This window comes from Ascaphus truei, chromosome 18 (genome assembly GCF_040206685.1).
Source record: "Ascaphus truei isolate aAscTru1 chromosome 18, aAscTru1.hap1, whole genome shotgun sequence".
Taxonomy (NCBI): Eukaryota; Metazoa; Chordata; class Amphibia; order Anura; family Ascaphidae; genus Ascaphus; species Ascaphus truei.
In genome coordinates, this window is record NC_134500.1 from 9,333,356 (window position 1) to 9,346,343 (window position 12,988).

Genomic DNA, 12,988 nt, shown 5'->3' on the forward strand with positions numbered 1-12,988 from the left:
GTTAGCAGTCATTTGCGCCGTTGTTTCCCCCCTTTCCCCATATATATGCTATTGTGTGTAGCTGAACATTAGGCAGCAACTGTTAATATTTTGGATGTAAATTGTATCTTTTTGCGCACTTAGTATTCTATAATATATATATATATATATTATATTTTTTTTTTACAGATTTCAAAACTTGAAGCCTTTGCATCCTATGTGCATGAAATAGTCCTGTCATCTCACAATTGGCCACTGGGTGGTAGTGTTTTGAAGTAAGAGCCATGGAGGCCCATCAGGTGAGCACACTTCAGGCCTCTCCCGGAGTTAATGACCAATGTGCCTTATCATACAAGACACACATCACTAGAGACCAGGCCCCAGGTACAGTGCCGGGCAGGAGAGGAGAAAGAAATACAATGATTGGTTTTCTAGGTATCTGTTTCACGTAGGGCAGGGGTGCACAAAGTTTTCTCCCTGCGCCCCCCCCCCCCCCCTGCCTGCTCTCCCCCATTGCTCGGCTCCGGTGTCAAATGATGCCGCGGGGTCATGTGACATCACGTTGCCATGACGATGCGTCGCTGGATGGTAAGGCAGTTTTTACAGAGGCCTCATGCGATCCCCCGCATTTAATTTAGATGCCTTCAGGGAAGGACAGGGCCTCTGTAACCGCCGTGCCCACCCCTCGAAAATATCAGGGGGGGGGGGTGCGCTCCCCACTTTGCGCTCCCCACTTTGCGCTCCCCTGACGTACAGCACACCTGTGAGCACGTGACCTGCATATGCGACAAGGGTTAGTACTAGTGATGTACCGAGTACCCGGGAAATTACCCGGTACCCGGCGCTTTTTCCGCTACCCGGAACTTACCAGGACCCGGCAACAGGGGGCTGGGACCGGCACCAGGTCAGAACCGGCGCTGGGTAATTTCAGTGCAGCTGAAAAAGACTTCAACACATACCTGCAGCCGGCGATGGAGGGTGAGGAAGACCGCTACGGAGGGTTAGGAGGACCACAGCGACATCGTTGAAGCAGCAGCAGACATCCTGGCGGCGGTGGCAGCAGCAGAAGTCCTTGTTCAGCCGGCGGGAGCAGCGGAACCCAGCACACAGCTAATGCTGTTGGGAGCCGGAGAACCATGTGACCAGAGCAGTAGCGTTACTATTGGGAGCTCCTTCCCGGCTGTACATTGGTTCCCCGGCTCCCACCAGCATTAGCTGTGTGCTGGGTTCCGCTGCTCCCGCCGGCTGAACAAGGACTTCTGCTGCTGCTGCCACCGCCACCAGGACGTCTGCTGCTGCTTCAACGATGTCGCTGCGGTCCTCACACTCCGCGGCGGTCTTCCTCACCCTCCACCGCCGGCTGCAGGTAAGCTAATGCTACCAGGCTGGGTACCCGGCCTGCAAATTGGCCCATAGACCCAGTACCCGGCAATCCTCAGGACTCGGTACAACACTAGTTAATACCCAGCTCTCTAGCTGACCCACTTTCCACCTTCTTCAAAAGTTCCTCAAATGAATACTATCTCCCCCTCACTCCGTCCCAATATACCATCTGTCACGAACAGCTCACAACTTAGATATGCAGCCAGGGTTAACACACACGGCTACTCTAGCCAACTCACCTGTCTCCTGTACTTTCAATGAGTTAATATTTACCCCTTACTCGATTACAATGATATCGATCCGCTGCCACCCCCAAAGGTAAAATATATTAAAAAAACATACAGAGCCTCTGGTCTGTTTATTAAAGAAAAAACTATGCACTCAACACACAAAAATCTGTTGTAGCTAAAAGGTGTCCGAAAATATAAATACTCTCTACAAAGCGTGCAACAGTTCATTCAGAGCACAGGCATCACTTATTAAAGGTTTGTTTTAATAGATAAAAAAATACAGGTTACAGAAAAAGATTATTACAAGAACATACAGTTATAATAAATGCAGACCATCTAAAGCTGTCTCACATTTTTATGTGGTCTGTAACTGTTACATACGCCTATAACAGACTTTATTTTCAACTGTTCATGCAATGTCTTTAATATTTAATGTATAACCCTGTTCACCTAATGTAATGCAGTGTCTTTATATATAATGTATAACCCTGTTCTCCTATGTAACCATGTATTTCTAACCATCTATCTGTCATCATAACTCTGTGCTGAGGACATACTTGAAAACGAGAGGTAACCTCTCAATGTATTACTTCCTGGTAACACATTTTATAAATAAAATAAATAAATAAAAGGATAAACAAACAGAAATCCCTATACAGCACGATACCATATATCATAGGCCCTTTCCCAGCGAGGTCACTGGCGCAGAAGAGAATTCACGTGTCTGATACCAAAACACACCTCTTGTTGAATTCTGATTTGCATATTACCTTGGTGAGACTCACTGTATGTACTATTTTTTTCCCCATTGAAACCCCTGTCATCGATCAGCCCGGGCTGACAGTTTTACAACTTAAAAGCAAACGCGTCTTCTTTTGCGACTTTTAAAAGTCGGGACGGATTATAGAAACACTCCTAACTTAATAAACCGGACACAGCCAGGCAGGGGCCCGGGCCGCCAACACCGGCAGACCCCCCCCCCCTGTTGGCGGCCCTGCTACACTAATAATTGTGAAGCACTTTTAAATCCCATTAGGAGAAAAGTGCTATATGAAATAAAGTTATTTGTCTGTGAGTTTTCTGCTCCAGGTACAGCGAAGGTATACTGTATGCAGTTTTTTTTTTTGTGATCTTCCAATTGGTTCTTTACTTTTATTGCAGGGCTGTTTTCAAGATAAAACTTTTGTTATTGTCCGATCCTTACTTTATTTGGGGATTTACTTAATTTATGGATAAACATTGCAATAATATTTAAAGCTGCAGTTCAAGGAATATCCTACATGTGTGGGTTTTTTTTTTTTTAATAAATCAGTTCTGTACTATGAGAAAATACTTGTAGCATTAAAAAAAACACACAAAAAACAACTGTGAAGGCATTTTTTATCTATTCTAATGTAACAAGCATTTTTATTCCTATAGCAACCATTTACAAAGTCACTTCCCCTTCCCCTTCTGAAACAGCATCACCTTTTTGAGCCCCGCCCGCTCTCTCAGTGAACCAATTGAATCTAGCGCCTGCCTGATCACATGATCTTCCCCACAGAACTTTGGCTGCCAGTGCAGCAGAAGATTACCCAAGATGCATTTAGTTAACCCCCGAGCTGAATTTCAGCGATCGATTTACAGTAGAACGGATCGATCAGCAATTTAGCTAATCACTTGTCAGTGTGCAGATTGTATTGATGCACATATTGAATGTAAAAAAAAATAACAACCCGACAGCTTGAACTGCAGTTTTAACACTCAGAAGACGATAAGACTCTCAGATAAAAGTGGGAATATAGTCCTATTAAAAACCACAATCTATTTTGAAGAGAATCTCAGTGACAGAAACTGCTACAAAATAACACCACCAGCAAACTATAAGAAAGAACCGACGACAATCCTAACCAAAACGAGTGAACAATAAGTTCATTGACAAAATTGAATTTGAATACATGGAGGTCAAGTATCCAATGACAGACACTTTTTATTCGTTCCCAAAAATCCATAAGAATACAAAGAGTCCCCCAGGCAGACACAGGGTATCAGGCAATGGCAGCCTGACTGAACAGGCAAGTATCTACTTGGACAAAACATTGAGATCTGTTGTTCCCGCTCTGCCCTCAAGGGCACAACAGAGATATTAAAGGAGCAACTCAAACAATAGCCTACATGTGTGGTTTAAAAAATAAATAAGTCAGTTCTGTAATATTAGATAATACTTACTGCATTTTTTTTATTATTCAACTCTTAATTACATTTTTAATTAGTTTTAATATACTGATAATCCTTTGATTTCTATAGAAAGGTTTTAAACACCTCCCCAGCGGTGCGAGATCTTTGCAACACTTTCCTGTTTGTGATCATTTGTTACCAATATTCCCAGCAGTTTAAGCTGAAAACTGTAACGACAGATAATGTTGCTGTAGTAATGTAAGAATACATTGTAGCTGCTGAGTCTGACTGAGTGATTCATTTAAAACTGAAAGGCAGCCATTTAGTGAACCCTGGGAAGCAGGATCTTTGCTGATCGATCACGGGAGAACGAATCGATCAGCAGTTTAGGTAATTCGTTTTCAATAAAGGTAATCAAAGGCTGCATATATAAAAAATCTTTTTTTGTTTGTTTTTTGTAACTGCTTGGAGTGCCTCTTTGAACAGATTACATGGCATAACAACAAATAAGGACTGTCTGCAAGCAACACTTGACGTAGATGCACTATACACATGTATTGTATATACACTGAAGTTTCCATTTAAGGGGTTAATTTGGCATGTTCTGGGAAAATGCTGAGACAGGGCTTCACACAGTGCAAAATGAAACAACTTTGCTTGGTACAAGTGGGAGTAGCACACTGAAGGGAGATAAGCCGGGGTACAGTACACGGGCAGCCCATAAACGACCTTCAAAAATGAATACGTTTTGTGCTTTGTTATAACAGATGTTTCTTTATACTAACAAGCCTAAAATGAAAAGGTTAATTCAGAGTTACGAAAAAGCGCTCTCGTGCCTAGTTTGAGGAGTAGAACCGTACAGCAGATGAGAAATAGCGAACCAAAAAGACTGCTCTCCATCTATAACCTGTAACATCTTACTTGTAACTAACTGAAGCCTGGGATTGTAAACTGCCTCAAGAATAAATGTGTTGGGACTGCAAGAAACCTGTGTCAGAATCTGTATTTTCCACAACAAGGATCTTATGGTATTTAAAGAGCTTACGAGCATTGAATCTGAAGAACAAAACGAACATACATATATTTTCAAGTATTAAAGACGAATTTGATCTAAAATGCATGTAGACCTTTATTTTACAAGCACATTGCTGGAACAATGCAATGAATGTATCATTGAATTACTATACTTTGTGCTGAGACACAATTATTTTTTATTTAATAACATATACTATTTACAAACCCAGGGAACACCCGTAGGCGCCTCTTGTGGCCCATCCTACACCGACCTATTTTTAGGCTGGTGCAGGGGTCTCCAAAGTCAAAGACTGAGCCACTGATTGAGCCACCTGTGCTGAAGCAGGGATATCCATAAAAGCCGGCCTGTTGGCAGCTCTTGAGGACTGAGTTTGGAGACCCCTGGCCTGGTGGGGAGATACGGTGGTCGTTACCAATGAATTACTGACATACCCCAGCTCTATTGGTCTAAGGATCAGATTGATAGATGACATTCTGATAATCTGGAGTGGCAACCAAGACACGCTATTGGAGTTCATTGAGATTCTGAACAGCAACTTGAATTTAAAACTTAGGCTGAGGCCCCAGTACCTCCGCTGCACGCGCGCCCGCGAGACTGGTGGCGCGTGCAGCCGATTCCCCGGTCTGCAGTGAGCTGCAGGAAGAGAGACCGCAGGGGGTGGCGGGGGCCTGACGGGGGCGCGGCCATGACGTCACCCGGCAGGTTCACCCTCATTGGCTGAACCGCCGGGGGCGTGGCTTAGCGCTCCGTCGCGAGTCCTGCTCTCAATCCTATTGAGAGCAGGAGCAACTCTTGCCACAGCGCTGCAGCCCCCCCTCGCAGCGGGGGAGGGCTCTTGTCCTTGCAGCGTCCGCCACAGCGGGCACTGCAGTAGCCAGCGGGGACCAGGCCTTACAGACTAATTCAATACAAATCGCACAGCATTTTTAGATTTGACAATTAACAAAAGATAAGGAAGGCAAACATACAGACCTCAGCGTTTGGCAAGAAAACATCAACTAACAAGCTACTCACATGGAGTAGCCAACGCCCGCAATCTCTCCTGGCCGGTATTGCGGCCGGTCAGTACCTCTAGGTTGAGACGAATTTGCTCAACTCAAAGTGAATTTGAAGCACAAGCCAAGGATCTCCAAAAAAGATCCTAAAACGGGGCAACAGTCTTAAAAATCTAAAAAAAACAAACGTATAAAAGAGCCTTACCGTCAGAGACGGGCTTCTCTGCAGTCGCCCTAAGGGCGCGTCCATAGTAGAATGCGCTAGGCAGCTTTTTACTGTTTCACTGTGTATATTTATCACTTGTATTTTAAGTTGTGTATTAAAAGCCAAGTTATAACTCTATCCATTTAACTCCTGTGTACTAACCAATACAGTCGTAACCCATGAGAGTGCTTCTCTGAAAATAGGCGCCTTTCGCTCTCTTAGCACCTCCCCAACACGGGGGATTAAAGTGGGTATCAGTATTATTTAAATCAGGGGTGCTCAACTCCAGTCCTCTAAGCCCATCTCCACCCCCCAACCGGTCAGGTTTTCAGGATATCCCAGCTTCAGCACAAGTGGGCCACCTGTGCTGAAGCAGGGATATCCTGAACACCTGACCTGTTTGAGGGGCTTGAGGACTGGAGTTGGGCACCCCAGATTTAAATCACAAGTGTAAGTACCAGATCTTGAGAAAACCTAACCCCCGCTGTTGTAGTTTTCGGCTTAATATTTAAATTCAGTTTAATTGGTTAATATTTGGTCTTCGTGTAATACGTTTCTGCTCACCAATAAAGTGACATTTGTTTCCGATAAAATAACCTGCTACATTCACCCTACAAGATGTATATAAAATGTTGTAGTGATGCGAATGAGAATTGTAGTTGTTTGCATAATGAAAAAAGAAGCCCCTACCAATGTATTATTCATTGTAGTTATGGTACGATTTTATGGAAAGTTCTCTGCTTAGTATTCATTTAAATACTGTAATATTCCAAGTGGGCTGTTTTGACGACATTTGGGAAAGGGATAACAAGGACATTTTGTGCATAGTTCATTTATCATTTTAGGAAAGCGTCATTCAGAAAATGAAAGTTTTGGAACAAAAAGCAGTGTTTTGTGCTCTAGTTTAAGTAGAGTTAGCACAGGACATCTCTTCCATATTCAATTCGTTCAAAAAAGCTACAACAATGGTTTAAATGATAAGCAAATATAACACTGGGTTTGTGTCCCCCTTGGTTTCTTAATATTGTTTGTTGCAGATATGTAGAATATAGTCTGTTTTTAGATTTAGATTTCTGTATCCTCTGTTTGTTTATATATACTTTTATTACTGTAATATTCTTTAACAAAGCATTTTTCTTTTTAAATGGAGATCAGCTAAGCCTGTATTTTTTTTTTTTGTTTGTTTTTCTTTCTAAATCATTTTGGAGTTGTTGTTTTGGAAATGTTGAGGGGTTTGGTTTTGTATTTGGTTTGGGAAGGTAAGATTGTTGTAGGTTCTGATGTCAAACTCCGGACTCCAGGTTGTAGGTTCTGATGCTCACCCCTACATCTCGGTAAACGTTTCCTGCAATAATAAATAAAACAAATTGTCCAGAAAACAAAAAAGAAAAATGGAGATCAGCTCTACTCTGAGTGGGACTACAATCTCTTCCAGCGCAAGGAATAAGGGCCCGTGAGTCTGGGAATTAATAATCTTGTTAAAAGTCAATTATTAAAAGCAAACACCATGGAACCAGAGGAAAAACACTGTATAATTGTAATCTACATATTGTGGAAAGTTGTCTGTTCGCTGGGCATTTGGACGCCTCTTAAGATGCCGTAACCACATTTTGCAGGATGGTTCCTGAGATCAAGGAACAGGTTTTTGTCTATGTTTGGATACAATTCACAAATAACGTGATCCCATCACACAACGCTCGAGCTGCCACTTAAGGCCTTGCCCCCGCTGCATGCTGCAGCGTCCGCTGTGGCGGACGCTGCGCTCACCAGAGCCCTCCCCGCAACGGCGCCGGGCCCGCTGCGAGGGGGGGCCACAGCGCTCGCGTGAGAGCTACTCCTGCTCTCAATAGAATTGAGAGCAGGAACTCGCGTCGAGCGGCTAGGCACGCCCCCCGGCGGTTCAGCCAATGAGGGCGAACCTGCCGGGTGACGTCATGGCCGCGCCCCCGTCACTCCTCCGGCACGCCCCCCCGGTCTCTGCTCCTGCAGTGAGCTGCAGACCGGGGAATCGCCGGAACGCGCAGCCGAAAGCGCGGGCGCGCATTAGAGCGCCGTGACCGGGGCCTTAGCCTAATCCTGGTCACTCTGGAAATCCAACTGGCAACATCAGCAAAAATACAGGAGCAGCCCAAGTTCTTCCCGCGTGCGAGATCCGTGTTTGGGATGAGGGTGCAGTGTCTCCCAAACACGCATTAGTGGCGCTCCATCACGGCATGGGATGTTTCGCCGCCATCAAAATGCCGCTGGCACACTTTGTCCGGCCCGCCACACACCTAACCCAACAAGCCAAGCCAGGTCTGCCACTCCGACAACTGCATGTTTAAATGTCCTGCGTGGGACCGCGACACTGCCTAGACAGGGTGCTCCGCCGCACATCTATAAATGCCCCGTGCGGGACATTTAAACATGCAGTTGTTGGACCGGGCGGGTACGGCAGACCTGGCTTGTCGGGTCAGGCGCGCAGCGGATGGCAGCCAGGCGCAGGAGAGGACATTGTGACGAATTGTCCCTCGCTGGAACGTCCTAGACTGCTCGATCGAACACTTCAGGACCTCAGAGGCAATGAAACTATCATGGCTGGAGCGGTTGTTGGTTTAGCGGGGGGATTTCACATTAAGAAACTATAAAAAAAAAGAATTATCCATTTTTTTTGTTTTTTTTTCCGGTTATTTCTTAGAATTTCCTGAGCAGCGCCGGGTACTTTCAGAGAATAATATAACTTCTGAACATCTATGATGCTATTTTGCTCGATAATTTGGCCAGTATTCTCTAATATTTTAGCCGATTTAATTACAAACCCCCTTCATCAGCCATGGCGCGCAGTTCAGCAGTCTTGGTTACAGAGGGGTGGATGGGTTTGTAAAGTATAGGTGAGGGGGGGGGGGTTGTTTAGGTCCCCCTAGGTGAGGAGGGTTAACCCTTTAACCACCACCTCATTAGGCACTCTTCCAACCTGTCACTATCTGCATACATCCTATTTTACATACACAAAGTGAGAATAAATGAAGACAAACCAGTGACTGCTCATAACGTATTCTGCCCCTTGCTGGCTAATAAAAAATACATTATATTTAAACTTTTGGTTTTAGAAAAATTGATCTTAAAAGTAGAAATAAATAAAATGTAACGCACTCAACCCCCCCATCCCCCCCAGACAAAACTGGGGCAGTGTGGGATAAATGATTGAGCTGCTGGTCAGCTCCCCTCTGGCTCGCCAGGTCCCCAATGCCCCCGTTGTGAGCAGCACATAATGGCTCCTGATGAAAGGATGCAGTATACAGGGAACAGTTACCATGGCAACTCTGGTACCTGGATGATGTGCCCTGCTGATGCTGGGATCAGATTGTGCACTGTGTGTGTGGGGGGGGGGGGGAGAGGGGGGAGGGATAATGGGGGGGAGATACCATAGCTACCTATGAAGATAAACATTGGTACAGAAGCAGAAACTCTTGAAGGGGAAATCAGTGCTATCTTTGTCCAGGGGTGGCCAACTCCAGCCCTCCAAAGGCCACCAACAGGTCAGGTTTTCGGGATGATGTCCCTGCTTCAGCACAGGTAGCTCAATCAGTGGCTAGGTCATTCTGACTGAGCCACCTGTGCTGAAGTAAGGACATCCTGAAAACCTGACCTGTTGGTGGCCCTTGAGGGCTGGAGTTGGCTACCCCTGCCCCTGTCAAAACACATGAAAACATATTGACCTTTTAATGTTGTTTGTGTTGCTTTTGACCCATCTTTATAATATAGGAGTGAGATTTGTTGGATTTGGGGATTATATAAAAAAAAACGGCTGTTTCTTCCTATGGCCAATATTTTATTTATAGAATGTGTTACCAGGAAGTAATACATTGAGAGTTACCTCTCGTTTTCAAGTATGTCCTGGGCAATAGCGGTTCTGTTTTGGAATGCTTAAATGTAGAATAAATCAGCTGCACACACTGCACAGAGAGCATCACCTTTCTTTATCAGTGCATACTTTTACACTGAGATACTGCCTCTGCTCTGCTATTTATAGAAGTGCAGAGTTCCAGTAGCCAAGATGCTAGTCCGAGATTCTGAAACATTGTTCAGCTGTTCATGTATTCCTATTTATAAAATGAGCAAGTGTTGGACAGCCCTGTCCCGGTTTAGCCATGTAAGAGTTAAAGTTTGTGTGCAGTTTGGCAACCCAGGGGTTAACACACATTCCCGGCTAGCTCAAACTCCTACACCCACCACATCATGAATATATATTTATGTCAAAAAATGCTGCAAGAACAGGACCTACTATGGTTCTTTCCCCGCATACAGAGGTAACGGGAAGGGTTCACAGTGTAGTGTAGGACTTGCACATTTGGTTATACCTTGTCGTTTGGTATGCAGGATTACGACGCTTTGGCCAAAGGGTTTAACTAAATAACCAAGTAATTATTATTATTGAAGTATTTAAACGTTATACTTATTACCATATATGTTTTGTCAATTGGATGTAGCATTGGGCACCCCCTGACTTTTGTTGTTTTCAACCAAGAGGTTAACCTTCTCTATAAAATAAGTTTTTTTCTTCTTCTGGCAATGCAGATCTGTCTCATAAAACATATGGGGTTCCTGTCTTAAGTAGCAATCAATCAATCAATAAAGAATGACATTGTTTGTTCAGGACCTAACCATAGCTCACTGTTTATATTAAACTGACAAAGAGGATCAGTTGATGGTTGGCATACACTCATGGATGTCAATGAGGAAGATGGTTATCTAGGCTGGATATCTTCAAAGACAAGTTCTAGAGCCTCAGGGGGCATACCAGGCACTGAAGGACATCACTGGGACGCTCTATTCTTATCATTACAGAGTAACATTAATTAAAATAATTCATGTTCAGAACAATTCTTAATAATGTCAGGTATAAATCTGTATACCAAGCAAGAACTTGCACTCATCAATAATTATTTCTTATGCATTGGTGCTCAGATCCACTGCCTCCAGCAGTAGGCTTTCAGACAGCACAGGAACTACAAGGGTTTGGATGGGCACGCAAAATAAATAAATAAATATGTATATATTCTCTTCTTTCCTTTACTATATATTAGAAAAGATGCGTCTAAGAGGGGATATGATAACTATATACAAATATATTCGGAACAGTACAAGGAGCTTTCAAAAGAACTATTCATCCCAAGGGCAGTACAAAGGACACGGGGTCATCCCTTAAGGTCAGAGGAAAGGAGATTTCACCAGCCACAAAGGAAAGGGTTCTTTATAGTAAGGGCAGTTACAATGTGGGATTCATTACCCATGGAGACTGTGATGGCAGATACAATAGATTTGTTAAAAAAAAAAAAAGTTGGACATCTTTTTAGAAAGGAAAGGTGTACAGGGATATACCAAATAAGTAACCATGGGAAGGATGTTGATCCAGGGAGTAATCCGATTGCCAATTCTTGGAGTCAGGAAGGGATTTATTTATCCTCTTATGAGATATCATAGGATGATATGACACTGGGGTTTTGTTTGCCTTCCTCTGGATCAATTAGTAAGTATAGATATAGGATCAAGTATCTGTCTAAATTTAACATAGGTTAAACTTGATGGACGCATGTCTTTTTGCAACCTCATCTACTATAACTATGTAACTATGTAACTATGTGTGCAATGTTGCTATAGTAGCCATGTTTTACATCCATTTACAGGAAAGCAACATTGTATTCATTGTCCTAGTGCAGTCATTGACATATGGCCATGCCTATGCTATCACTTTTACATAGGGTGCGCCTCCACAGCCATATCTAATTAGTGAACACCCATCTGCAATTAGAATGATACAGCAAGTTACAGGGTCGGAGCGTGCACGAGATAATCCAACAGCGACATTCCCATCAACACATCCATCTGCTAGAGAGGACGGAGGCAGAGGGGTGAGGTGGAGGCAGAGGGGTGAGGTGGAGGCAGAGGGGTGAGGTGGAGGCAGAGGGACGAGGTGGAGGCAGAGGGACGAGGTGGAGGCAGAGGGGCGAGGTGGAGGCAGAGGGGCGAGGTGGAGGCAGAGGGGCGAGGTGGAGGCAGAGGGGCGAGGTGGAGGCAGAGGGGCGAGGTGGAGGCAGAGGGGTGAGGTGGAGGCAGAGGGGTGAGGTGGTCACTCCCTGGTAGCAGCAGAGGGCGATACACCCGCTTGATGCAGGATCGGGGATTGAACCGTCAATGTGATTGGAGAATACGACAATGGGGGTTTATCCCAGGGGTGGGCAACTCCAGTCCTCGATGGCCATCAACAAGTCAGGTTTTCATGATATCCCTGCTTCAGCACAAGTGGCTTAATCAGTCCCAGCTTCAGCACAGGTGGCTCAGTTTTTGACCGACCCACTTGTGCTGAAGCAGGGACATCATGGAACCTCTTGGTGGCCCTTAAGGACTGGAGTTGCCCACCCCTAGCTAATCCAACATGCGATTTTAAGAGACAGGAATGATTTCCGGGTAATTGAGCCCATGACAATGAAATGGAGTTTTAAACTTGTATAAAATAACACTGCACAGCGCAGGCTTTTGTCACATTTTTTTTATTGTTGGGTTATCCTCTCCTCTCCTCTCCTCTCCTCTCCTCTCCTCTCCTCTCCTCTCCTCTCCTCTCCTCTCCTCTCCTCTCCTCTCCTCTCCTCTCCTCTCCTCTCCTCTCCTCTCCTCTCCTCTCCTCTCCTCTCCTCTCCTCTCCTCTCCATTTTGGCGCCTTTATTCAAATCCTGCGCGCTGACGTCACGGGGCGCGTCGGAGCCACGTCGCGGCAGGTTTTATTACGCATGCGCGCAGAGCGGCAAGATGGCGGACAGTGCGGAACTGAAGGTAAAAGCGCAGCTGGAATTGCCCGCCCGGGATCCCGCCCTGCACCCGGTGCGGGGAGGCGGGGGAACCCGGGGCTGGAGGCTGAGGGACCGGGGAGCCGAGCGGGACGGGGTCCGGAGGGAGCTGAGCCGGGAACTCTGAGGGGAGGAGGAGAGCGGCCGCTGTTATTGTTGGTGCTGCCCGGGGGGAGGGG

At 45.2% G+C, this 12,988-nt stretch overlaps 1 protein-coding gene across 2 annotated transcripts in view; it reads left to right on the top strand.

Moving 5' to 3' along the window:
• The first annotated feature begins 12,688 nt into the window (after positions 1 to 12,688).
• The window catches only part of PIAS1 (protein inhibitor of activated STAT 1), a 31,181-nt gene continuing 30,881 nt past the window's right edge, over positions 12,689 to 12,988 (top strand). The window contains exon 1 of one of the 2 annotated variants that reach the window (XM_075575418.1): positions 12,689 to 12,795. In XM_075575418.1, the coding sequence (XP_075431533.1) occupies positions 12,772 to 12,795 (24 nt within the window). In that variant the 5' untranslated portion in view covers positions 12,689 to 12,771. The remainder of the gene's footprint in view (positions 12,796 to 12,988) is intronic. The other variant, XM_075575415.1, reaches the window with a different exon arrangement.